Source organism: Pogona vitticeps, chromosome 1 (assembly GCF_051106095.1).
Source record: "Pogona vitticeps strain Pit_001003342236 chromosome 1, PviZW2.1, whole genome shotgun sequence".
NCBI lineage: Eukaryota > Metazoa > Chordata > Lepidosauria > Squamata > Agamidae > Pogona > Pogona vitticeps.
Genome location: NC_135783.1, coordinates 163,111,276 through 163,139,033, shown reverse-complemented (window position 1 = coordinate 163,139,033; position 27,758 = coordinate 163,111,276). Strand labels below are relative to the sequence as shown.

Below are 27,758 nucleotides of genomic sequence, written 5' to 3'. Positions count from 1 at the left end.
AGTATTCTCATGTGGATTCCTTATAGCTACTAAATAAGCTGTCTCATCAGCTTCCTTCCCTCTTATTATTTCATTAGGGAGTTCATGTTTTTCCTCAGATGCTTCCTTTTTTCATTCTGGGAGAGAGTATTCACCAAAACACTCTTAACATGCTCAGAGAGATCTAGCCCTATCAAGCATGGAGCAGGAAGTTGATCTGTAATTCCCATTTTCCACATCCCATTCCACCCTTGATATTTTATTGGTATTTTAGCCACCGGTAAAGTAATTAGCTCTGATCCAATCCCTTTAACAGTGAGGCTGTCATTTCTCAATATATTTTCTTGAGAGATTATTTCTGGATGGCATAATGCCACTTGTTCTTGACTCTCTGCTCTAGCAGTAACTGGGGTTGCTATGGCTCCCATTTCAATTGCCTTTGTGGTTGCTTTATTCTGCTGTACACAGTATACTTTCTTGGGCATATTTCCTTTTTGCTGTCCAAACTCTCTATTCTTTGAGCATTGTGCTATGAAATGTCCTTTTTCCACCACAGCCAAAATAGGATTTAGAGACTTTCTGTTCAAAATTTGGGGACTTTTCTTCCTTCCCTTCCAAGTTCTTATATCTCTGCTGGCTCTGCTCTGAGGGCTTGCCTCTAAAATGGCTTCCAACTGCCTGTTGATTCTTGAGGTACTCTCTGGGTTCTTTCCTTCTGTCATCCCAAGCTTTCCCTCCAATTTTTATCTCTGAGAATTTTGGATGTTTTATTTCTGTAATATAATCAGCTGTTTTCCTTGTCTCCTGAATATTTTTGGGCTTTTTATCTCTTATTAAATACCTCAATTCCCCAGGTAGAACTGAATAAAATTGTTCAAGGCCTATAATAATTTTCATATCTTCAAATGTCTCGACCTTTGACTGTTCAAGCCATTTCTCCAAGTATCTCACCATATTTGCCCCCAATTGAGAATATGATTTCCTCAGGCTTTTTAGTCAATGCCCTAAATTTCCATCTTAGATGTTCAGCATTTATTCCAAACCTCGAGAAAATCAATTTTCTGTATGCCTCATAGTCTCTGGCTTGGTCTAATGGCATTTGGGAATAAATTTCTGTTAACTTCCCACTTATCTGAGACCTTAGCATGATAATGCGCTCTGCCCCTCTCACCTCAAAGTCCCAGCATGCACATTCAAACAAACTAATGAATGATTCTGGGCTATCATCCTTTCTAAATATAGCAAATTTCTTAAGGTCCACTTTTGATAAATTTCCCCCCTCAGGATTTATTATTATTATTATTATTATTATTATTATTATTATTATTATTATTATTATTATTATTATTATTATTATTATTATTATTATTATTATTATTATTATTATTATTATTTTGGGCTGATAATTCCATTTGTCTCATTTCTAGTTGAAATTCCATCTGTCTCTTTTCTTGTTCCATGGCCAACTCTCTTTCCTTGGCCTCAGCCTCAACCTTTATTTCTAGCTGTCTTTCCTCAGCCCTCAGCTGTAAAGCTTTTTCCTCAGCCTCAGTCCTGATCTGTAATTCTTTTAATTGAAACTCTCTCTCCAGTTTCCTCTTCACAAAATCCTGGGAGGTTAACTCTGTTTCTCCCCTTGAAACATCATTCTGAGGCTCATCCTGTTCTGAGTCATCATGAGGTAAATATTGCGGATCTGATACCTCTATTGCCATCCTTCTCCCTCACTTGGAAGGCATGGTTATTTATAGTTATTTGGATAAGTTGGTGTATTCTGCTGAGATAAATAGTCAAGCCTTGGTTTAAAACTTGTTTCCTTTACTAAGTTAGAGAGAGTTATTGTTTCTTTATATCTTTCCGCTGGAAGCCACAGATTTGCTACTATGTTTCTTTTTCTGGCACCCAGCCAGTCTGAGACATGGTTTACATCTGTCGCCAGACACCGAAAGTAATCAGAAATATTAACTTGAAATAGTCACAGTCTTTATTGTTTTCAGTCCCCCAGGCGTATGTTTATGACCATGGCTTCCACTTGTTCCCTCAGTGTTCCCTTTTTAGAGCTTGGGATCTCAAGGTAGCCTACTGGTCTTTTCCACTTAAAGCGTGAGGTAATCTTAAACTATTCAATTTTCCTCAGAGGTTTTTCTTATTTTACTCTTTCTCACGATCTGTGATCTGGAGTCCCTAAGCTATTCACTAAAACAGAGGGTTTCCCACTCCTTCACAACCATCTCTGACTAACAGATCTCTTAAGCTCCCAAAAATTCACTTTTCCTTTGGCTTACTTGACTATTAATGGCATCCCGCCACTGGTCACCACTATATCGCATCCATCCAGTGTCCTTTGTTTATTCCTTAAACATAGGTTCACCCTCTGGATGCATTTTCTCTTTACACGCTGCCACCAATTAATATTCACACAATACTAAATATGTATTTCAGACACGTGTGCAGCCAACTATAACAGGTTTATTGAACTTTTAAGTTTGAAAATCACAGGAGTAAATTACAGTGGTGCCTCACTTGACAATGATAATCCGTTCCAGCGAAATTGCTGTAGAACGAAATTGTCGTCAAGTGAAATAAAAAACCCATTGAAATACATTGAAAACCATTCAATGTGTTCCAATGGGTGAAATACCTCATCGTAAAGTGAAGATCCTCCATAGGGCAGCCATTTTCCGATGCCTGTAGAGTGAAGAATCCATCCTGAACCCAGTGGGCAGCCATTTTGGACCCCCGATGATCAGCTGTTTTTGTTGGTCGTTAAGCAAAATATCGGTTCCCAAAGCAGGGAACCGATCATTGTAAAGCGAAAAATCCCCTTGGAATCATTGTTTTGCGATCGCTATAGCGATCGCAAAAAACTCATCGTACAGTGGATTCATTGTCAAGTGGGGTAACTGTCTAGTGAGGCAACACTATATAGATGTTCTTCTATGGTTATGTAAATCACAAGGGGAAATCACAGATATTCAGGTTCATTCATTAAATAGGATTTGTTTATGCATTGATTTGAATGTATTTTTATTCACAACAATATACTTTTACTAATTATCTATTATCTATTCCGTATAAATCTTTCCCTATTCTCTCTATCACTCCAACTGTCCAATCTATGTATTAACCTTCTCAATTCAATCTCCTAACTCACCCTCTTCAAATCCCAATCTCTCTCTTACTCCTCTCTAACTCCATAACTGTCATTCTAACTCCTTAACTGTCTCTTTGACTCCACCACTCCTGTCCTATCATAGGGGTAAAGCCTACAGTAGTTTACTCCATGAACAACACAGGAACTACTTAGCAGTACAGTGGTGCCTCGCATAACGTTTTTAATTGGTTCAAAAAAAAAAAAACCTTATGCGAAAAAAACTTTATGCGAAACACCATTTCCCATAGAGATGCATTGGAAACCGGTTAATCCGTTCCAATAGGCACTGATTGCCGTCCTTAAGCGAAAAAACCCATAGGAAACATCATTAAACGATACAATGTATCCTCCATTGGAATGTATTGTAGCTAACTCAATAGGTTTCAATGGCTTTGCGAAGTCAATTTTTGCAAAATTAAGTGTGTCATAAAAGGGTCAAAAATGGTTTTAAATGCTTGGATTAGCTTCTGCACCCTCTAAAACGGATGCAAAAGTTAATTTGGCTTTGATCTGACTTTTTGTTAATTAATGGTGAATTTTTTTCCCCCAACTTTTGACAGCTGTCAAAATCTGACAGCTCCATTATTTCCTATGGGGGAAGAAAAAATTCACAAAAAATTAATGAAGACTCAGCAACTGTTCTAAATTCTTGGGTTCGTTAGAGGACCCCCTAAGTTGTGTACAAACCTGATTTGGCTTTGATCTGAACTTTCGTTAATTTTTTGTAAATTGTTTTCTCCCCCATAGGAAAGCATGGAGCTGTCAGATTTTGACAGGTCCATTGGTTCCTATGGGCCAAAAAACAAAAATTCACAAAAAATTAACGAAACGTCAGATCAAAGCCAAATCAGGTTTGCACATGACTTAAGGGGTCCTCTAACGAATCCAAGCATTTAGAACCATTTTGGACCCTTCTAAGACACTTTTTAAATTGAAAACAAAAAAAACGTTAAGCGAAGCAGGGGACCTAAAACCAAAAACGTTAAGCGAAGCATGGTCCCAAAAACGCTATGCGAAAATCGCCCATAGGGAAAAACGTTATACGAAGCACAATCTGCCTCTGAAAAAATAAACGTTAAGCGAAAAAAACATTAAACGAAGCAAACGTTAAGCGAGGCACCACTGTATTTGAAACAATAAAATTTCTTACATTACTCCGTTAAATATTTTAAATCATATTTATACTTACTCATCACCTTTCAACTCCATCAATCAACATTTGCAATACTTTCAATTTCTTTCCTACAATACTTTTATCATGGCTTACCATTAATACATCTAAAAGTTACATTTGTAATTACTTATTCTATTTATACACAATTGGAACAGTTTATTACATTATGAATTACTTATATCTTCTTTTCCATCGCTCAGTCTTCTGGTCTTCGTGAAAGTGCATCGGCCACTACATTTTGAGTTCCTTTCACACTCTGTATCTTAAAATCAAAATCTTGTAGCAATAAGACCCACCTCATTAATTTGTTATTGTTCGCTCTTATAGTTCTCGGCCACAGCAGTGGGGAATGATCCGTGCAAAGGATAAAATGTCTTCCCCATATGTATGATCTGAGTTTCTGTAGTGCACATACTGTTGCAAGACACTTACACTGTATTGTGGACAGATGTTTCTCTCCTGCCTGCAGTTTCTTGCTCAGGTATGCCGCTGGGTGATGGTCTCCATTGTCATCTGCTTGACTCAGCATGGCTCCTAACCCGATGTTTGAAATGACCTCCAGGATATTAGCTATTCCACCCAATTTCTGTCATCCACAAATCTGATAAACATTCCTTGCACCCTTTCATCCCAGTCATTAATAAAATGACTTGTGCCTAGGTCTATGATCTTATCTGTGCATTTCCAAACTCTATGGCTTTCCCCCACCCTTTTTTATATAGATATAGATATAGATATAGATATAGATATAGAGATAGAGATAGAGATAGAGATAGATAGATAGATAGATAGATAGATAGATAGATAGATAGATAGATAGATAGATAGATAGATAGATAGATAGAGAGATAGATAGAGAGATAGATAGATAGATAGATAGATAGATAGATAGAGAGAGAGAGAGAGAGAGAGAGAGAGAGAGAGAGAGAGAGAGAGAGAGAGAGAAATAGAAGGGAAAGAATAGGCTTTGTGTACTCAGAGAGGTGAACAATGCCTGAAAGTTCTGCTAAAAGCTGATACAGGTTATCCTGCTGGAGACAGGATAGTGATGAGATAATTATATAATAAAATATAACAATCTTTTCACCACTTTGTAAAGAAAATCAACACAAGAACCATGAACCTTCTTCCAATGAGCATTTCTCAGAAATATTCTCAGAAACCAAAGAGCAACTGCCAAGTATTATTTATCCTGCAATCTGGAAGGAAGAATATGCCATTTATTTATCTGAGACAGCATTCAATGATGCAAACAGGTCTATTCTCCTGAGCTTGCACCAACTTCATGCTGTCAAAATTGTATTAGACATAGATGTGAACCAGAAACAAATGGATCTGTCAGACGCTGGTGTGATCTAGAAGCAGAAGTAAGAAGTACATTACGTAGATAAAATGCTGAGGCCTTGATTCGGACTCTGCAGCAAATAGTACATGAACCAAAATCCCATTTATAAACTAAATGGTGTATCGCTATAGTTTATGGGATTCAACAGGACTGAATACAATACAATATCATAGCGAATTCCATCAAGTGCTGTTTGTTTGTTCTTTTGTTTTTTGTATTTTTCAAAACAGCAATGGAGGCATGAGGGATACTTGAGATCTGTGGACGGGTCAGTTCAATCAAGGGGCTGCTTCATTTATTACTTTCATGGGCAATCTCAGCGTGACAGAGCACAGATGTGGAAGGGCAGGGGAGGTGTTGTCAACCCAACTCCTCGGGTGAAGTCCAGGTCTTCTCTAGAAGTTCCAGGAGGTGGCTGGAAGGTGAATCTCTGCAGGAGGCTTGTAAAGAACAGGAAGAGCTCCATTTTGGCCAAGGTCTCACCTGCACATATCCTGCGCCCTGTAAAAATGCCCAGAGCACAAAAACATAGGGGTTACTAACTTTTTGTTATTTCATACAGTTTTTCTATCACCCATCAGCTGAAATCTGGTTGTGCAGTTGTATGCAAGTTGGACCTTTTGGAAGCACAGTTTTGCAAGGACAGAAATCTCCAGACATGATCCATTGCAATCACTTAGTATGCAACACAAACAGATGACAGCACGGAAATAAAGTAACAGCAAATTGTAAGAAAGAGAACCTTGAAAGTGTAATAAAATTTCATGTTCGATCTATCTCACAATCCTGGAAATGCAGTACTGTACTGTATTGCAGAACATATCCAGCATTAGAACAACTTTTTTTTTTCCTAGAACGGATTAGCATCTCCTGTGATTTTATTGTTTCAAGTCAGTTTACTTATTGCAGCAGCCCACTCCATATCTGTATGTTTTTGTACCTGCAGAGAAAGGCATGAATGCATCTCTTTTGACAAACTTTCCTGCAGAGTCAAGAAAATGCTCAGGATAGAACTCATGAGGCTTCTCCCACTGCGATTCATCATGGAGCACAGAAGTCAGCAACGGAATGACATGAGTTCCCTGAAAAAGAAGAGGAGAGTTTTTAAAGGAATGTCCAACTCAATTAGCATTTACACATGCTTTACAATATGGAGCTGATGTTCACCAACTTCTGAAGAGGAAGTTGCTTACAGTGTCATTATATTGAAAATAGACAGGAATTTCTTGGTCAGGTGAGCCATGACAGAAAAGCAAAGTTTGCAACTAAATCAAGTTAATCACCTTTGGAACGAAGTAGCCTTTGAGAGTAACATCCGTAGTAGTTGCATGTGGCAAATTGGTCGGGATGATATCGGCAAACCTTTGAACTTCATGGACTACGGCATCTGTGTATGGCATTCTTATTCGGTGTTCAGTCCTGGGCTGAGCAGTTCCAACAACATCATCAATCTCTGCTTGGACTTTTTCTGGGGGAACAAAAGAATCCTTGCTATCAAGAGCAATTGTACGCTCTTTGAATTTGCATCAGCATGTGTAAAGGCTATATGCTGAAGCATGTATTTCCCACACAGAAGATAAAGTAAGAAATTGTCCAATACAGGCCCCTTAGATGAGACTGCCTAAATAAGTACTTTTGCCTACAGATCTAAATCCTGCCCCTAAATTGATACATTCATTCATATTTCTATTCTCTCTGAATATTTTAAAATAATGATACATGGGTTCTGACCCTTTGCATTGCAGGTCCTTGCAATGATGGGATTCCTGCATTGAGGTGAGGCCATAAGGTGATCAAATGCACAGCCTGTCTTTCTTGCTTTGTAGAAAAAGAAAAAAAAAGATAATAAAGCCATCCAAAGCTTAGTTCCTGCTACTTGCTAGGTGGTGTCACTGGAAATCTAAAAATACTGCTTGATAGGGAAGGGAATGAAATTATGAAGAATAAATGGAAAGAAAAAGAAATGTCTACTTTCAGCACAACCTGCTCACATTTTTTATCTTCTCCCCCTTACCCAAAACATAACTGGAAAAGGAATGGGAAAGGCTTCATATCTCTTCCTCAAACACATTTAAAATGTCAGTTATCACAAGGGGTGTACAAATTTGAGCTTTTGGACTATAGCTCCCAGAGATCCCTGGACACTGCCAGGAGAAATCTGAAGAGCTACAGCCCCAAAATGCAAATCTGAACACTTCTGGTTTCCACTGATTGACATACAGCTCAGATAGTAAAATAGTAAACAATGACGCTTGATGGGTAATTGGTATAAATAAAGGCAATTAACTTATTGCAAACAAAGGTAATGACATCAGAGTGTTTATTCTTCTGCTAACAGGCAGAAGTGGTGCTATTAATGTAAACAAAAGTGTCACTTTTGTTTACATTACAACAGTCACAGCTGCTTTCTAGCAGTTAAGTAAACAAAATTTAAAATATAAATAAAATGTGATATCTCATACCATAATGAGAGGATGAAGCAACTGCAAGAAATATATTTTGTTGTTTAGTCGTAAAGTTGTGTCCTACTCTTTGTGACTCCATGGACCAGAGAACACCAGGCCCTCCTGTCTTCCACTGCCTCCCAGAGTTTGGTCAAATTCATTTTGGTAGCTTTGATGACACAGTCCAACCATTTCATCCTCTGTCGTCCCCTTCTCCTCTTGTCTTCACACTTTCCCAACATCGGGGTCTTTTCCAGGGAGTCTTTTCTTCTCATAGATGGCCAAAGTATTGAAGCCTCAGCTTCAGAATCTGTCCTTCCAGTGAGCACTGAGGGTTGATTTCCTTCAAAATGGATAGGTTTGTTGTCTTTGCGGTCAAGGTGACTTTCAAGAGTCTCATCCAGCACCACAATTCAAAAGCACCAATTCTTCGGCAGTCAGCCTTCATTATGGTCCAGCTCTCACTTCCATACATCGCTACAGGAAAAACCACAGCTTTGATTATGTGAACTTTTGTTGGCAATGTGATGTCTCTGCTTTTTAAGATGCTGCCTAGGTTTGTCATCACTTTCCTCCCAAGAAGGAGGCATCTTTTAATTTTGTGGCTGCTGTCCCCATCTGCAGTGATCATGGAGCCTAAGAAAGTAAAATCTGTCACTGCCTCCATATCTTCCCCTTCTATTTCCCAGGAGGTGATGGGACCAATGGCCACGATCTTAGTTTTTTTGATGTTGAGATTAAGACCATATTTTGTGCTCTCCTCTATCACCCCCAGTAAGAGGTTCTTTAATTCCTTCTCCGTTCCCATCGGAGTGGTATCATCTGCATATCTGAGGCTGTTGATATTTCTTCTGGCAATCTTAATACCGATTTGGGATTCCTCCAGTCCGGCCTTTCACATGATGTATTCTGCATATCAGTTAAATAAGCAGAGGGACAATATACAGCCTTGTCGTACTCCTTTCCCAATTTTGAACCAATAAGTTGTTCAATATCCAGTTCTGTTGCTTCCTATCCCACGTATAGATTTCTCAGGAGATAGGTAAAGTAGTCAGGCACTCCTATTTCTTTAAGGACTTGCCATAGTTTGCTGTGGTCCACACAGTCAAAGGCTTTTGCGTAGTCAATGAAGCAGAAGTAGATGTTTTTCTGGAATTCTCTGGCTTTCTCTATAATCCAGCGCATATTAGCAATTTGTTCTCTAGTTCCTCTGCCCCTTCGAAATACAGCTTGTACTTCTGGGAGTTCTCGGTCCACATACTGCTGAAGCCTACCTTATAGGATTTTGACCATAACCTTGCTAGCGTGTGAAGAAGTGAATGCTTTGGTGAAGTGAATACTCCAATACTTTGGCCATCTCATGAGAAGAGAAGACTCCCTGGAAAAGACCCTGATTTTAGGAAATTGTGAATGTAGGAAGAGAAGGGGATGACAGAGGATGAGATGGTTGGACAGTGTCATCAAAGCTACCAACATGACTGACCAAACTCTGGGAGGCAGTGGAAGACAGGAAGACCTGGCATGCTGTGGTCCATGGGGTCATGAAGAGTCAGAAACGACTAAATGACTAAACAACAACAACACACATTTTCACACTCTTTTGTTGACTATCAGGGCTACTCCATTTCTTCTACGGGATTTTTGCCCACAGTAGTTGATATGATAATAGTCTGAATTTAATTCACCCATTCCCATCCATTTATTTCACTGACGCCCAGGATGTCAATGTTTATTCTTGCCATCTCCTGTTTGACCACATCCAGCTTACCAAGGTTCATAGATCTTAGTTTCCACGTTCCTATGCAACATTTTACTTTGCAGCATCGGACTTTCCTTTCACTTTTAGGCACGTTGGCAGCTGAGCATCCTTTCAGCTTTGGCCCAACCACTTCATTAGCTCTGAAGCTACTTGTACTTGTCCTCCACTCTTCCTCAGAAGCATGTTGGACGCCTTCTAACCTGAGGGGCTCATCTTCCATCATCATATCTTTTAGCCTTTTGTTTCTGTCCATGAAGTTTTCTTGGCAAAGGTCCTGCAGTGGCTTGCCAGTTCCTGCTCCAGGTGGATTGCATTTAGTCAGAACTCTCCACTATGACCTGTCCATCTTGGGTATCCCTGCATGGCATAGCCCATAGCTTCTGTGAATTACTCAATCCCCTTTGCTACGGCAAGGCAGCAATCCATGACGGGGAAAGAAATATCTTATCCAAGGCAAAAGTAAGGAAACAGCTTCGAAAAAGCAATAAGTCATATTATAAAGGCTTTAACCTACCTAAAAATGTTGTTCAGCCAGCTTAGTATGACATGGCCTTTGGAAAACTGAAAGAGAATGTTAGGGCACATTTCTATGTTACCAGAATAAACCAGGTGAGAAAATGCTGTTAGTGCCAAGGGATGTGTTAGCACTGGTGGGTGTATATGGACTTCTACAACTGCTTTCACATCTGGAGACTGCACACATATTCAGCAAACTTTGTTTTTGATATTTTCCCACAATTATTGAGAGCAGTTTTCTTTTTTTCCTATATTGAATTAAAAATGTGTTATTAATACAAAAAAGTATTATTTTTTTGTGTCTACACATGCTTTAAGGTTCAAAAAAGCTTTAATTTTCCATTTCCTTATTATAAGGACTCTGGTGTTTCAGGCATGTTTAAGAAAACTTTTTCGGTTTCAGAAATTTATAATGTTTTAATTTTTCAATGTTGCAGTGAGTGATACCCTTTTTCCTATGCTTTTTGAATTTGTCTTTTAAATAAGCTCTCTTCTTTTGATTCAGAAATAGTTATAGTTCTTTTTTAGACTTTGTACAGCTAAAAACCTTATAACTGAGATGGATTTTCTGACTTAAGTACATGAGTAAAACTTATGTTCAGTATTCAATATATTTTAAATAATGTTCACTGTTGCTTATAACTGCCAGGATGACTTCTGCAAGTTGAGCTGATGGGCCTGTGACTTCAAAAGTTACATATTTTAATACTATAGGATTTACCTTACGATTATCAAACCCAGAAGTTATGTAGAACTACAACTGGTAAAACTTCAAGTTTTGGAGTTGCCTGGAATTCTTGCAAGAAAGAAAATCCTTGTAATGAAGATAATGAGATGAGTTTTAAAATACTTGTAAATGATTGTCTGATTTTGTTCTGGAATGAAGCCTTTACTAGGATAACCTCAGCTATGATGAACCTAAAAAACCTTTTGTCAGCTGAAAACAAGAGAGAATTCTGTGATTTGCACAGTAAGTCTACTTGTAAGGGAGACCTACAGAGCACCTCCCAACAATGTTTGTCAGCAAGATTTGATTTGGTGATCCTTGGAACACCTGCTGAAATGGAAGGAGTGATGGCTCTTATTCTGTTCAGTAGATAATGCTTTCCTTGGTGATCACTGAAATATTAACTCATTCAATATAGGAAAAAAGGAAAACTGCTCACAATAATTGTGGGAAACTGTCAAAAACAAAGTTTGCTGAATATGTGTGCAGTCCCCAGATGTGAAAGCAGTTTGTAGAAGTCCATCTACACCCACCAGTGCTAACACATCCCTTGGCACCAACAGCATTTTCTCACCTGCTTTATTCTGGTGACATAGAAATGTGCCCTAACATTCTCTTTCAGTTTTCCAAAGCCCATGTCATACTAAGCTGGCTGAACAACACAGTGAGTTAGTTGTCTGTCTGCAGAGTCAGAGATTTGGAGTGCACTTCTCCACTGTGCATCCCAGAAAAGCCAGACTTCTTGACCTTGGGCAAGATGCACAGCACAAGGATGCCCCAGAATAAAGGAATGATAAACTATTGGGGACATGGTGGTGCTGTGGGCTAAACCCCAAAAGCCTTTGTGTGCTGCAGGTTCAGAAGACCAGCAGTCATAAGATCAAAGCCACGCGACCGAGTGAGCTCCTGTCGCTTTGTCCCAGCTCTTCGCCAACCTAGCAGTTCGAAAACATGTAAATGCGAGTAGATAAATAGGTACCACCTCGGTGGGAAGGTAAACAGTGTTCCATGTATAGCTGCACTGGCCACGTGATAACGGAATCTGTCTTCTGACAAACACTGGCTCTACGGCTTGGAAACGGGGATGAGCACCGCCCCCTAGAGGCGAACATGACTGACTAAAATATCAAGGGGAACCTTTACCTTTTTAAAAAAACTATTTCAAAGTATTCTCCACCTAGAAAACTCTGAAAAGGATTGCCATAAGTCAGAATTGTCTTGATGGCACACGTTCCTTTTAATTATCATGTAGAATTAATATCAGCATAGAATTAATATCAACATGTTCCAAGATAGTAAGAGAAAGTGAAATGTAAAATATTCACTCTGGATTTTTGGGTACTTCATCATTAGCAAAAGGCTCCAGCGCAAAGTGGTAGAAGTGGTCTCCACACCGGCAGCAAATAAATTTCCCACAACATGTTTTAGATTTTCCTTATGGAAATATCCACCATTGTTCTTCTTGAGCTCCTGGAACAGAAAACAACAAGTTCAATAAACTGAAGTGATAAACATCCACAGGCATAAAATATAGTAAGCAGCCAAGGACTTGAAAAATATGCATACAGTCAAGGTCAAAAGTGTGACACTTGAACAAGGCCTCAGAGCACTTAATAAAATTTTATAGTGTTCTGAGGCGTTGTTCGAGTGTCTGACATTTGTTCAGCTGTGTTCATCTATTATGGACCATCACAAAAACAAACTTCCAAAGGGTATTTTTTTAGTCTGTTTTAGTCTGTCATAATTGAACCTTTATCCCTGAAAGAGTTAAATAGCAGTGAGGAGCAGACCATCATGATAAGTTCATCTGGGTGTATCAGTCATCTACTTGCTGCTGTCTGGTTCACTAGGAATGTAGTTTCCAATCCTGCTCTATCTCTCTTCAGAGGATGAGAATAAATCACAGTTTTCACTCATGGTGTCTAATTGTGCAAGCTGTAGGTTACAAGGCAGACAGAGAAAAACATCTAAAAAATTACAAGATAAGATCTGGTTCATGGTCTGAATTGAGGAGGTCATCCCAAAATATTACAGTATGCTGCCCTCTCCCTGCTCAGACCAAGTGTTGCAGATACACAATATAGCAAACTGGTTAGGTAAAGGTAAAGGTTCCCCTTGACAATTTTTGTCCAGTCGTGTTTGACTCTAGGGGTCGGTGCTCATCCCCATTTCCAAGCCACAGAGCCAGCGTTTTGTCCGAAGACAATCTTCCGTGGTCACATGGCCAGTGTGATTTAGCCACGGAACGCTGTTTACCTTCCCACCAAGGTGGTCCCTATTTATCTACTTGCATTTGCATGCTTTCGAACCGCTAGGTTGGCAGGAGCTGTGACAAGCGATGGGTGCTCACTCTGTTGTGTGGATTCAATCTTACGACTGCTGGTCTTCTGACCATGCAGCACAGGCTTCTGCGGTTTAGCCCGCAGCGCAACCACGTCCCTAGCAAACTGGTTACTTTCCTTTAATTCTTTAAAGAATTTTATCTCATTCTTTAGCCAAGAAACGTTGTGCATGCAGAAGAAATGTGATTTGTTGAGCTTATTGAATAAAGTTTCATTTCCATGGATGAATTTAATACAAACTCTTGCTCGTTAAAAGGCAAGTTCTTCAATTTGTCAACCATCACTCAAAATATGAAAAAAAAATTGCTGCTAGTACTTCCGATTAAAATAAAGCATTCCTCATTCCATATCTAGTCAAAAGAACTTCATTACCTCTTGTTGCTGGATGAGAAATGTATCAATGAAGCTCCGCTGATCATTTTTATCCAGATCTTTCAGGTGATTTATGAAGGTGGCAGTTATAAAGGCATGCAACTCATCTCTGTTTTTAAGGAGGGTCTTACGAGCACCAAAAAGGAAGCCAAGGGCAGGAAACATGTTACACAACTGAAAGTATCAAAAAAGAAGACAAGATTGTATTGACAAATCACAGTACTTTCAGAGAGATTTTGTTCACTTAGATTCATAGCATCATAGAAAAGTGAAGTTGGAAGCGGCCATCAAGTCCAACCCCCTGCTCAATGCAGGAATACAATCAAAGCATATCTGCCAGGTGATTATCTCCTTCTTTATTGAATGCCTCCATTGTTGGAACACTCACCAACTCCAGAGGTAACTGGTTCCACTGTCATACTGCTGTAAAAGTTAGGAGGTTTTTCCTGGTATTCAACCGAAAACTGGCATCCTTTAACTTGAGCCCATTGTTGTGTATCCTGAACTCTGGGATGACAGAGAACAGATCTTGCCCTTCCTCTGTATGATAGCCTTTCAAATATTTGAACAGTGCTCTGATATCACCCCTCAGTCTTCTTTTCTCAAGGCTAAATATGCACAATTCTTTTAGCCTTTCCTCATAAGGCTTGGTTTCGAGCCGCCTGGCCTTCTTTCCATTTCCTGTACATCTCTCTCTCTCTTTGGTTTTTAGGTCCTCTCTGAGCTTTTTGTGAAACCACAGTGGCCTTTTTTTTGCTGCTTCCCCCTTTTTTTCTTGTTGGACTTGTTTGTAGTTGTGCCTTTAGAATTTTTTTTTTTAAGAAACTCCCACCCTTCTTGGGCTCCTTTTCTTGTTAGGATCTCCTGCCATGAGACCTTACTTATCCTTGTTCTGAGATTATTAAAATTGGCTTTTTAAAAATCTAGCAGACCTGTGTGGCTACGCTATGCTTTTGTTTCTTTTGAAATCAAGAATTCTAGAAGGACATGGTCACTCTCACCTAAAGTTCCCCTTTTTGCCATTTTCCCCACCAAGTCATCTTTGTTGGTCAGAATCCAGTTTAGGATAGCAAATCCTCTAGTTTCTTTCTCCACTTTTTGTAGGAGGAAATTATCAGCCACACGGTGCTCATCCCCATTTCCAAGGCGTAGAGCCAGCATTTCTCCAAAGACAGTTTCCGTGGTCACATGGACAGTGCGACTAGACACGGAACACAGTTACATTCCCACCAAGGTGGAACCTATTTATCTACTCGCATTTTTACATACTTTTGAACTGCTAGGTTGGCAGAATCCATCGCGTGGATTTGATCTTACGACTACTGGTCTTCTGAACTAGCAGCACAGAGGCTCCTGCGGTTTCACCCACAGCGCCATCACATCCCTATAAAAGTGTGGCAAACCATCTCAATTTGGAGAAAAACACAATGGTAGCTGTAAATGATGGAGTAACAGATAAAATATTCCTAGGCTGAGGTAGTAGATAGGAATGTTCCCACTCCTCGATATTATTTCCGTTAGTTATAGAAATATTAGTGAATTATATTAGAGAGGATAACTTACTAAGCGGTATACATACTGAAGACAGGGTTAATATTAGCTTATTTGTGGGTGATGCATTATTAACAATTAAAAACAGAAAGCTAAGTATGATCTCCAGTTAAAATGAATGGTATAAGCAAGTTTGGAACATAGGTATTAATGCTAAGTAAATGTGTAATATTAACGTAAGGAAAGGCCTAACATATTAGAATTTTTTTAGAGCTATATGGGGAGAAGTCATCGATTTTCTATTAACAATGGGAAAAAGTTGTGTATCTCTGCAAGCATCAATGTGTTTCTGAAAGGGAATGGGGCTTTGTAATTGGAGGAAAAACAAAATATCTCCAATGGTCAGGAAATGGGGAGCACATTTGTTACTACTATCACACTCTTTACATGGGGCCACCCATGAGGCTGGTACAGAAACTTCTGCAGGTCCAGAATATAGCAGCCAGATTATTGAAGAAATGCCGTTAGATCTCCCCTAAAGCAAAGCAAGAGCAAAGCATGCTGCTTATATACCTCCCCATAGTGCTTCAAGCACTCTCTGGGCAGTTTACAAGTTAATTATGCAGGCTACACATTGCCCCCCCCCCCCGTGAGCTGGGTACTCATTTTAACTAACTCGGAAGGATAGAAGGCTGAGTCAACCTTGAGCGGGCTACCTGGGATTGAACCCCAGGTCATGAGCACAGTTATTTAGAGCCCTAACCTGTGACAGCTTCAAGGTGATGATGTTAGCATACCAGGCTGGACAGTTGAGATGATTGGTCCTGAGAGAGGCCTGGAAAGTGGTTTGGAATAATTTCCTCTGGAATAATTTCCCACCTGAAATCCACCTGGCCCCTTCACTGGGAATTTTTAAACAAGATTTGAAAACATGGCTGGTTAAACAGATTTTTCTGGAGATCACATCATCATAATACAGAGGTTTTTCAGTGCTTACATCATTTGTTATTTTCACGGGGATTTTTAGTCTGTATCTTGTTGTGTTTATTTTAATAAAAATTTAAAAAATTTAAAAAGCACATAATTAGGTGAACATCATGCAATTGAAGGAAAAAAGCAGTGAAATGAACATTGAGAACTGCAGCAGAAACACCAAGAAAAAAGTCTCTGCCTGGTTATGACCTTGATCTCTTTTAGCATTTTGCACAGGGAGGCGAAGAGGAGTCAGGAATGGGTTTGATCCAAAAATGGTCACAATGAAACAAATCTCTTTTAATATGTTTTCCTCCCTATTCCCCCAACTATCAAATTTAAAAATATGCGATTATGTGCTGTTATTAAGCACATAATAATATACCATTTTATTTCCTAATACATCAGGTTTATAATATTGTCTTCAAGGAAATTTTCTTTCTGTTAATCTGTGACTTGGGAATCCTTATAACAACCATTCCTAATCTTATTGCTTATTATCTGTGGGACACCCCATGCAGTTGCTGTCACAGTGCCTAAGTTGCCACCCCAGTGGCACTTTGGAAAAAAAAGACGTGGAGACAGGGGGAGGAGTAGGAGAGCCTTAATCAGGCTGGCTTCCCCCTGACTCGGCCTCTTTCTCAGTGTGGCGTCGCAACCCACCCGCCCACCCTTTAAGGAATAAGAGTGAGAGTAGCAGGTCACTTCAGGGCCACATGGGAATTTTTGAATTATTCCTGCAATTGGCATGTGTTTGCAGTAACTAGGAAATGTCAGGTTTGCACATTTAATTGGTCACAACTGTGAGTAGTGTGAGAAGTAAGAGCTTAGTGAATTCCAATTTTGACACCAGAGGAGGGTGACAGTCATCCCATTTCCCTGGCTGGTGGAATCAGGAGTTGTATGAAGAGAGAAGGAAATTAAGGGGATCTCCTGGGTGGCAGTGCACCTATGGTCATGAGGCTCGGTGACTGAAGCATTGGGGGGGGGGGAGTCCTGCAGATTGGAGGCTGAAGTCATGCTGAACAGAGATCAGCACACTTCAGTAATAGGAACTTGCACTTGGTGGTCTGATCTGAATGTATAAGGTACAATGGATTCAGAGTACAATTTCGTACTAAAGTCGACCCTCTTATGAAAATGGAATCTAAATATTAAAGTTAAATAGTTAATCTGTTCCTAGATTAGAAGCAAGGAACAGAGAGATAAAATGGGTAGTAAGAAACACGCAGATGGCGGAACAAATTAAGTTTCTCTCAGTGAATGTTAAAGGGCTAAAATCGCCCCAGAAGAGAAAGAAAATATTTAATAAACTTGTTAAAGTGAAGGCAGACAACATTTTTATTCAAGAAACTCACATAAAAGAAAAGGACAAAAATTGTTAGTAATGCCTAGACTAGGGAAAACTTTCATAGTTTCAAATCAACAAAAGAAGAAAAGAGTAGCAATGTAAATTAAGAAAAATCTAAATCCAAAACTGGTCTTCGCCTCAGAAGATGGGAGACTATTGATGGTGGAAATCTCTTATGAGGAAGAAGAGATACTATTGGTGAATATATATGCACAAAACGAATCTCAGCATAAATTTTATCTTCAACTGAAGAATCAATTAATTCCGGAGGCAGAACAGAAAATATGCATCATGGGTGATTTTAATGCAATAGTGAATAAAGAAAGGGATACATCTATGGGAAATGGAAATGGGAGGAAAAGAACAAGGAATGTGATATCCAAAGTATTTCTGGAAATGGCAGAAGAATTAAGTCTAATTGATATATGGAGAACCAGATATCCAAAAAGAAAAGACTACACATTTTATTCAGATTGACACAACTGTTGGTTAAAAATAGATAACTGCTGGATCTCAGCGGAATTCATCTATCAAGTGAATGAAATAGATATACTACCAAACACATATGCAGACCACAATCCAATATGGCTGAGCTTAGGACAAACATCAAGAAGAGGCTCATGGAAGTTGAACAGCTATCTATTGAGAGAACAACCATTCCTGAATAAAATTAGAAAGGAATTAAATTTCTTCTTCCAAACGAATAAACCCCTGGACACAGAGATGACAGTGATATGGGATGCTGTGAAAGCATTTTTTCGTGGCTGGGCAATAGAATAGAATATACAAAGGAAAAAGGAGAGGAACAAACAATATCATACTTTGATAATGTCCTTAAAAAGAGAGGAAACAGACTAAAGAAGACCCCAACTAACAAGAGTTTATTGGATAAGATAACTATTTTACAGCATAAAATGAATCTGTTAGAGCAAGAAGAGATGAAGAAAAAAAATAAAATTTGCTAGACAGAACTTCTTTGAAAATGCAAACAAGCCAGGAAGATGCTTAGCATATAGAATAAAAAAAAGAGAGAGAAAACAAGAATTACGGAAATACTGGATAAGCAAGAGAATGAAATCTACACACAAAAGGAGATTGAAAAAGGAATAGCAAAATTCTATGCTGGTTTCTATAAGAAAAGAGAAGTAGAGCAGGAGAAGCAAATGGAGTACTTGAACAAATTCCAAAATGGAAGCTTGACTCACAATAACTTGAGAAATTAAACAAATCAATTACAATGGAGGAGATTCAAGAGACTTGGAAAAAACAGAAACGTGGGAAATCCCCCGGACCAGATGGACTACCAGCTGAATATTATAAGGTGTTTAAAGAAATCTTAAGTCCTCAATTTAAGAAATTAACCGAAGATATCGAGTCTAACGGGGTAATACCTAATACATGGAAAGAGGCACATATCACATTAATACATAAAGAGGGGACCGAAAAGAATAAAATCAAGAACTAAAGACCAATCTCTCTTTTAAATGTTGATTATAAGATCTTCAAAACCATCTGGGCTTCAAGACTAAAGGAAATACTGGGAGAAATAATACATAAAGACGAAACAGGTTTCCTCCCCAAAAGGAAATTGTCATCAAACATAAGGACAATAATAGACATTTTAGAGTATTATGAATTACATCCAGAAAAGCAGATGATGCGGATCTTTTTAGATGCAGAGAAAGCCTTTGATAATGTCAACTGGGAATTCATGATGCTACAACTAAAGAAAATGGGAGTGGAAGGAAAATTTCTACAAATAATCAAAGCAATATACTCTAAGCAGGAAGCCAAGATTAAGGTCAATGGGGATTTGACGGAGAGCATATCGATTGAACAAGGCACAAGACAGGGTTGTCCGTTATCCCCTCTTTTATTTATGCTAACTTTGGAAATCCTAAATGGGCAGATAAGAGCTAAAAATTAGAGGTGAAGAATTCAAGGTACAAGCTTATGCAGATGATCTGGTGATAGTACTTGAAAATCTTCAGGGAGACCTAGAGGAAGTATTGAGAATCATAGAAGATTATGGACAAGTGACAGGTCTTAGAATTATCAAAAAACAAAAGTTATGATTAAAAACATAACGAAAGAAGAAGTTGGAGAACTGGTGAGGGAAAATAATTTCGAAGTAGTACAAAAAATCAAATATTTAGGAGTCATCATCACCAAAAAAACCCAGCAACTTAATGAAAGAGAACTATCTTAGAATACAGAAGGAAACTCAGAAAAACCTGGAAGAATGGAGTAAGCTACAACTGTCATTAATGGGAAGAATTGCAACGATAAAAATGATGATTTTGCCTAAACTTTTATTCCTCTTACAAAATCTAACAATGTCACAAATTTCAAATACTTCACAGAATTGGATTGCCTGACAACAAAATTTGTATAGAAGACTAAAAACCCAAGAATAAAACTTAAGCTATTATAGGATTTGAAAGAAAAGGGGGGGTGCAGGACTACCAAACTGGTTATTATATTATAAAGCATGTGCTATGACATGGATAAAAGAATGGATAACTCTGGTAAACCAAATATTACAGAAACTAGAAGGGCATGACTTAAGCATGGGCTGGCATGCATATGTGTGGTATGGGAAATATAAGGAACAATCACACTTTATGGAACATATTGTAAGGAAAGCATTGGGTCTAGTGTGGCATAAATTTCAAGCACAAACATACAAGAAAATTCCATTTATGTTGAAAGTGCTGAATCAGAAAGGGATGTTATTAACTTATAAAGAATTACTTAACAGAGAACAAAATATAAAAAATAAGCAAGAATTAGAGGAATTAGGGGTGGCAACAGATTGGTGGTCATTGAATAAACTAGAATCAAGATGTAGAAAAGATAAAAATATGGGCTTTTTTGAGGGTGAAGTCCAGGTGGACAAACTGTGGATTCACACTGATGAGAAAATAATAAAGAAAATGTATACATACTTACTGGAATTCGATCTGGAGGATGAGAGGGTAAAGGAGATGATGATAAAATCGGCAAGTAATTTCGGCTATAATATTGATATTGATCACTGGACAATGATGTGGAAAGATTGTTATAAAATGATTAAGCCAGTAAATCTAAGAGAAAATATCCTCAAAATGTTTTACAGATGGCACTACACTCCTGCAAAACTGGCAAAAAATGTCAGAAGGTAGCAGCAATATCTGTTGGAAATGTAAAAAAAAAAAGTAGGAACTTATTATCATATGCGGTGGACATGTGAAAAAGCCAGGGGTTATTGATTACAGCTGTGGGAAATAATAAAAGGAATCACTCAAAAGAAATTAAATTTCAAACCTGAAATAGCACTATTAAATATTATGCAAGAAATTACTGACAAGAAAATTAAATATTGTTTGATGTATATATTTATGGCGGCTAGGTTACTCTGGGCCCAAAAATGGAAAAGTCAAGACATACCTACAATGTAGGAGTTCCTGAAGAAGATGTTGGACATTACAGAATTAGATACACTTTCAGAAGCACTACGAGAACAACCAAGTGACTGTGCAAAACAAAGTTGGAACTTAATATATGCTTGGGCCCAGGGACAGATCTGAGGATAGGGCAAAATGATTGATGGGCTTTGTTTTTCCACTTTCGCTTTCAATGCTCTCTAGAAACTCGGGAAATTTGGGATTCAATGAGGTCTGAATATCTGTCCTCAAAGGGGGGGAGGGTTTTCGGGGTTTTTTCCTTTTTTGTTCTCATTTCTTTTTCTTTTTTTATTTTATCTTATATTGCATATTTGTTTGTAGTTGATAAAATTAATAAAAATGTTTTTAAAATTTTAAAAAAATAGTTAATAAAGTTGTGGCCCTAGTTTTACCCAACTACTGTGTCTCGACTGGGCAGGCAAGGAGTTCTGTTTTTTCAATAAGTTTCTAATAAGGTCTGTGTTTCATAACATAATGAATTAGATTTCAAATTCTGCATTTTTCAGTGAATCCTGAAGAGAGACATCCACATTGGATGGTCCACCCTAGTCTGATTGTAAATATGGTTGAAGAAAAGGTAGCTGAATTACCATGACTGAGGGGCTCCCAAAAAGCTGGACATTTTCATTGACTAACTGCAGCAGTCGTTGAAATGTGGGATCTTCATATTCAAATCGCTTGCCAAGTAGAATGGACACTATAATATTGGCAACAGCTGCATTTATAATTGTGGTGGTCTCAAAAGGTTTTCCTATTCAAAAAAAATTTAAAACACAATATTAAGATAAAATGAAATTATGCAACGGGAATTTCATCACGAGTAAACGTCCCTCTCACTTGAGGACACCAATGTGAGTGTTTTCATGTGAACATTGAATGCACATTAGAATTTGAAACTCCATTCCTCAGTATTTTCAGGTTTTGAAGCTAAGAAATACTAAATACTAAAAAGAACTGTAACACAGGAATTATTTAGGTGTATCAACACACCAGAGACATAAACAAATGATTTCCAAAGAAAAACCTAGGGATTGCTGTTCCAGGAGTAAGTGATACTGCCATGTTCAGTTGCAGGTACATAGTCCAGAGTTCCAGCAGGGAAAGATCACCGCACCCACCTTGGTAAGATTCAAACTTCTTTATCAGGACTTTGCACTCCTCAACAATTTTGTCTTCTATGGATCTCTTGCCCATTCCATAGTCTCGCAATGTGGTTAAGGCAAACCGCCGCATCACTTTCCAGTTCTCACCATGAGAAACAATGATACCTTCAGGAGAACAGTCAATGACACAGTTTCTAGTTAGTCCCAAATGAATATCACTCACACTGCAATTATAATGAGAAGCACAAGTGGAAAAGGTGACAATTTGAGCACTGTAAAAAAATCAGAGGGCTGGGGTGAAGGAAGCAATGTGTGAGACCACAGTTTGTCCCATCTGTCACTCAAAAGCTCACTTCGACAGTCTGTTAATTCCATTAATCAGCATCACCTCCATTATTTCCTTTATGATGCCCTGTGAAACTGAATGTTGTTCTTTTATCTACAATGCATAGCTTCCGCTGGATCTCTCCTGCTCATTGTTAGAGTCAACTTCAGATCTGACTCCTACAATCATCACCCCACCTCTCACTTCACCAGCTCCCTCAGTCCTCCTGATGGTGGAAATGCTTCCCTCACATGCCTTCTTGTGGATTCCTTTTCTCCTCCATCTAGTAACTCCTATCCTTCTGTTCCATGATTTCTTAGTGCAGCTCATACCCACAGCCACCAATAGTTTACCACCATTTGTCAACCTTCTGCTTTTGGGCATAACTATGAAGTGAAAGGATTGTCAAGAGAAAGGACTTCACCAAAGCCATTTGAAAATTCTTCAAGGATTGGGACGAAGGGTCTCTCCGCAAATGCATCAGCCTGGTTGATCAGAGCCTCTTTTACCGTCTCATACCCAGTCAGGACCACCATCCTCTGGAGTCCCATCTGGAGACTGAAGACAGGACCATACTGTTTGGACAACTGAAATTCAAGAGAAGGAAAAGTGAAAATCGATATAAGAAAAAAAGAGAGAGAAACATAAGCAGAAGACCATCAGGAATGGAAGTAGATTTAAATAATCTTCCTCAATTTCAAAACTAATATCATTTCTGGACACCACACTTCAAGAAGGATGCTAAAAAATTGGAACAAATTCAGAGGAGGGTGGCAAGGATGATCAGAGGGCTGGAAACCAAACACTATGAGGAAAGGTTGAAAGAACTGACCATGTTTAGCCTTGAAGAAAGAAGACTGAGAAGTGATACGATAGCACTTTTCAAATATTTGAAAGGCTGTCGTACAGAGGAGGGGCAAGATCTGTTCTCGAACATCCCAGAGTGCAGGACACACAAAAATGGGCTCAAGTTAAAGGAAGCCAGATTTTGGTTGAATATCAGGAAAAACCTCCTAACTCTAAGAGCAGTACGACAGTGGAACCATTTACTTCAGGAGTTGGTGAGTGCGGATGTCACTTCTGCTCGGGGCAATGACCAGCTAAAAGGTGAACCTCCGTATCGCCGGCATGGTAAAAAGATATTAAAATTCTTTTCTTTTTCTAGAAAACTGGTTCTTTTTGCATAAATCTTTGAAGGGAAAGCTAAGGGACTTGTATACTTAATTAAACTCTCTAAGGACTGTGTTGTTTTAAAACTGAAAACTACTTTTGCTTTTGGGTCCGATAAGCTGCTGGATTTTTTGCGCTATTCTGCTCCTAATGAAAAGCTTATAACAACAATAATTACTCTTAATTAGACCTCTTTCTCTCAAGGAGGAGGAATAAATCTGCCAAAAAACCCACCTGGAGAAGAGAAAAAAAACTGTACCCTCAGATCGCAGTTTGGAAAGATTGAGGAGGGTAACAATTGAAAACAAGAAACAATGGAAGAGCTCACGAGGGCTGTAAAAAATATGGCCTGTAAAATGTCTGAAGGCTTTGATCAAACTGAGAGATGAGCCAAGTCCATTGAAATGAGAATTAATAAGACCAAATATCAGGGGTTTCACAAGAGCTCAAAGATGTCAAAAGCAAAATCGGAGAGCTTGGAATTAGAGTTGAATCAGATCAAGAAAAATATCTAACTTGGACAAAAAAAATCAGTGATAGTACTAAAAGGTTGATCTACATGAGGATAACCTCAGAAGGTCTAACATTAAAATAATGAATTTTCAATTGCAACATGGACAAGACCTCAAAAAAGAGATTAATGCTTGGATTAACTCCATAATGGGCACACAATATCTGGTTGAACAAGACATAAAAAGAGTACATTTCCTGGGTAACCCAAAAAACTCCAGAAGTACACAAAGAAAGAACAATTTATGAGAGTAACTAAGCAAAAACAAGACCAGCTGGTCTATCGGGACAATAAGATACAGATTTTCCAGGATTTATGGAATGAATCTTTGAACTGGAGGAGATCTATGAAGCCTGTCACAGCAGTGTTGATGAAAATCAACTTCAGATATCAATGGGGTTATCCTGTGTGTATGTGTGTGTGTGTGTGTGTGTATGTGTGTGTGTGTGTGTGTTTTGAAAATTTGGAAAGACAGGGTTCTGTTCAAAATCTACTCTTGCGATGAAGGTAAAGAACTGCTGAAAGCTTGGAAACTCTGGCAAGAAGAAGAGGAAAGTCAAGAGTCAACTCCAACTACAAGGAAAGAAATAGAAGGTTGAACCAGAAAAGACCAGATTTCTGGAAGAAGACAGATCAGCGGTTTTCCCCCTATTAAAAATTAAATTTCTTTTTTTCTATATATTATTTTGCCTTTTCCCCTTTTTCCTTATTCATCTATACTGACTACTTTTTTGTTTTTGATCTCGTTTCTTTCTTTTTTCTGCTTATATATATCTTATTGGTATAACCACATTAAATGTACTAATTTTAGATAGTAAAAGCAATAACAAAATTAAAATTACTAAAAACTGAGTTTTAAATCTCACTTTTTAAAATTGATTTATAATTAAGGGGAAAGAGAGGTGGAGAAGGTTTTTTCTATTTTATTGAACATTAAGTAGAAATGCAAAAGCCAAATAAAAAGATCAGAGGCGAGGTCCTGGTTGTCGTTCCGCCAGATAGCAGTGGCGTCCCTCCTCCCCCTTTTGCTTATGCCAGTGGTTATGGCATGGGACTATGGTGGAGTGGATGAAAAATTATACATTCACTAGTATCAAACTCCCCCAGTTCCCCTGTTTGTTTTTCTACACTCCCAGGTTCCCTTTCGGGCATGACATGTACTTTTCACCCTTTTTCGCTGCCACCAGAGGGTATGTTCCACTCTGTACCAAATATGACTATTAGATCAGTGTTGTCCAATATAACAATGTTTATTTATGGGTTTGTAGGTAAATCATCTAAAGCAGTGGTCCCCAATCTTGGGCCTCCAGATGTTCTTGGACTTCAACTCTCAGAAATCCTGGCCAGCAGAGGTGGTGGTGAAGGCTTCTGGGAGTTGCAGTCCAAGAACATCTGGAGGCCCAAGGTTGGGAACCACTGATCTAAAGAAAATCATGGATGGGCTTTTATTATTCATTCAATAAACATTGCTTTGATTACATTTATGTTTGCTTATATAGATTCACTTTAATCAAGGTATTTATATATTCAACTATTTATTTATTTCTTAGCACTTTTAACTTTCCAATCTTAACCACATAAACTTTGCAAGACTTGTCCGATTCTTATCTCTTTCTCTTTCTCTCTATTACTCTCCTCTCTAACACAACCACGGCACGAACGGCCTAAACTCTCAATAAATGTCTTTTTTTCTCCTTTTATTTCCCGGGTTCGGCCCCTCCTGTCATGTCGTAGGCCCCCATATCAGAGCTCTGACATGACTGACAGGACTGTTCTGAGAGCTGTCCGTCACATACCTCTCCCCTTGGAAAGGTTTGTGCCATGGGGTAACATTTAAAGTGGGTTACTCTCATGCACAACAATTGCAATTTCTTACTATTTCCCTTTTACCATTTGATATCTATCTATCTATCTATCTATCTATCTATCTATCTATCTATCTATCTATCTATCTATCTATCTATCTATCTATCTATCTATCTATCTATCTATCTATCTATCTATCTATCTATCATCTATCTATCTATCTATCTATCTATCTATCTATCTATCTATCTATCTATCTATCTATCTATCTATCTATCTATACTTATTCTTATAACACATTTACCATCATATTAATATTTTACTTTATATTTAAATTACTTTTATCATTATATAACACTTTTGTTTTCATCATACATTTCACCAACTTTACTTACTATTTATTTCTATATACTTACATTTTAAATCATTTTTCATTTTACTGCACTTTTATAACATTTAATTTTGAACAGTTTGCATTTTTTACATTTACATTTCAATTTAGTCTTTTTTTCTTCTTTAATCTTCGGATCTTCTCGATAAGGCATCAGCTACTACATTTTGAGTTCCTTTGACGCTTTTGATCTCAAAGTCAAAATATTGTAGCAATAGTGCCCATCTAATCAGTTTGTTATTATTAGTCTAATAGTCCGGAGCCACAGTAATGGGGAATTATCAGTGCAGAGAATAAAATATCTTCCCCATATGTATGGTCTGAGTCTCTGCAATGTCCATACAATTGCCAAACACTCACGTTCATTAGTTGACAAGTGTCATTCTCCTGCTTGCAACATCTTGCTCATGTACATCACCAGATGCAGTTCTTCGTTGTCGTCATCCTGGCTCAATACCGTTCCTAGTCTGATGTTGGATGCATATGTGAATACGATGAATTCTCACTGGAAATCTGGTGCTCTCATCACAGGACCGGTCATCAGTGCTGTCTTTAATTTGTCAAAAGCCTTCTCGCATTCACTCAACCACTTTATCTTAACAGCTTTTCTTTTATGAGTTAAAAGAGCTTTTCTTTTATGATAAAAGAGCTGCTTTTTCACTGAAGTTTTGGATAAATTGCCTGTAATATCCTACCAACCCTAAGAAGGATCTGATTTTTTTCTTTGTCGTAGGTCTAGGCCAGTTACTGATTACTTCAGTATTTGAAGATAAGGGTTTGATCAAGCCTTCCCCTAACTGACAGAAGCGTTCTGAGAGCTGTCCTTCACAACTAGTTTTTCAGTGGTCAATTATTGGGTCATTTCTATGTTAATTTAAAGTTTTAGTTCATTTTTGTTAGTTTGGGGGAGGAAAGGTTGCACATGGGACCTATTGGAAGGAGAGATTTTGAATTTACATGGGTAAAAGAATATAATTTGCAACTTTAAATGTGAAAGGCTTGAGATCAACAGTGAAAAAAACATAGAAGCACTATTGAAGAAAAACAAGGTGGGCATTGTCTTTCTGCAAGAGACACATCAATCAGAAAATGGAGTCAATGAATTAAAGATGAACAATATAGACACACATGAAAAAATCTTTTGGAACTTCTAAATCTAGAGGTGTAGCAATTATAATTTTTAAAAACTGAATTTAAAGGGGAAAAGTAGTAAAAGATTGTAATTGTGGATATATAATAATACAAGATAAAATGGGGTTGGAAGAATATACTTTGGTTAATGTTTATACACCTAATCATAAACAGGGAGAATTTTATTATACGGTTTTTAAAGAAATGGAAAAGGTAAAGAAAAGTTATGTTATTATGGCAGGAGATTTT

General features: G+C 38.1%; 1 protein-coding gene across 1 annotated transcript in view; it reads right to left on the bottom strand.

Annotated features, from left to right (window-relative positions):
• Positions 1-465: 465 nt before the first annotated feature.
• Positions 466-27,758, bottom strand: part of LOC110077511 (cytochrome P450 2K1) — a 39,093-nt gene continuing 11,800 nt past the window's right edge. Inside the window, exons 2-9 of the mRNA XM_073004237.2 lie at positions 22,925-23,087; positions 22,191-22,340; positions 21,663-21,823; positions 13,813-13,986; positions 12,424-12,568; positions 6,936-7,120; positions 6,593-6,734; positions 466-6,153 (exon numbers count right to left, since the gene is read on the bottom strand). Of these exons, the coding sequence (XP_072860338.2) occupies positions 5,969-6,153; positions 6,593-6,734; positions 6,936-7,120; positions 12,424-12,568; positions 13,813-13,986; positions 21,663-21,823; positions 22,191-22,340; positions 22,925-23,087 (1,305 nt within the window). The 3' untranslated portion in view covers positions 466-5,968. The remainder of the gene's footprint in view (positions 6,154-6,592; positions 6,735-6,935; positions 7,121-12,423; positions 12,569-13,812; positions 13,987-21,662; positions 21,824-22,190; positions 22,341-22,924; positions 23,088-27,758) is intronic.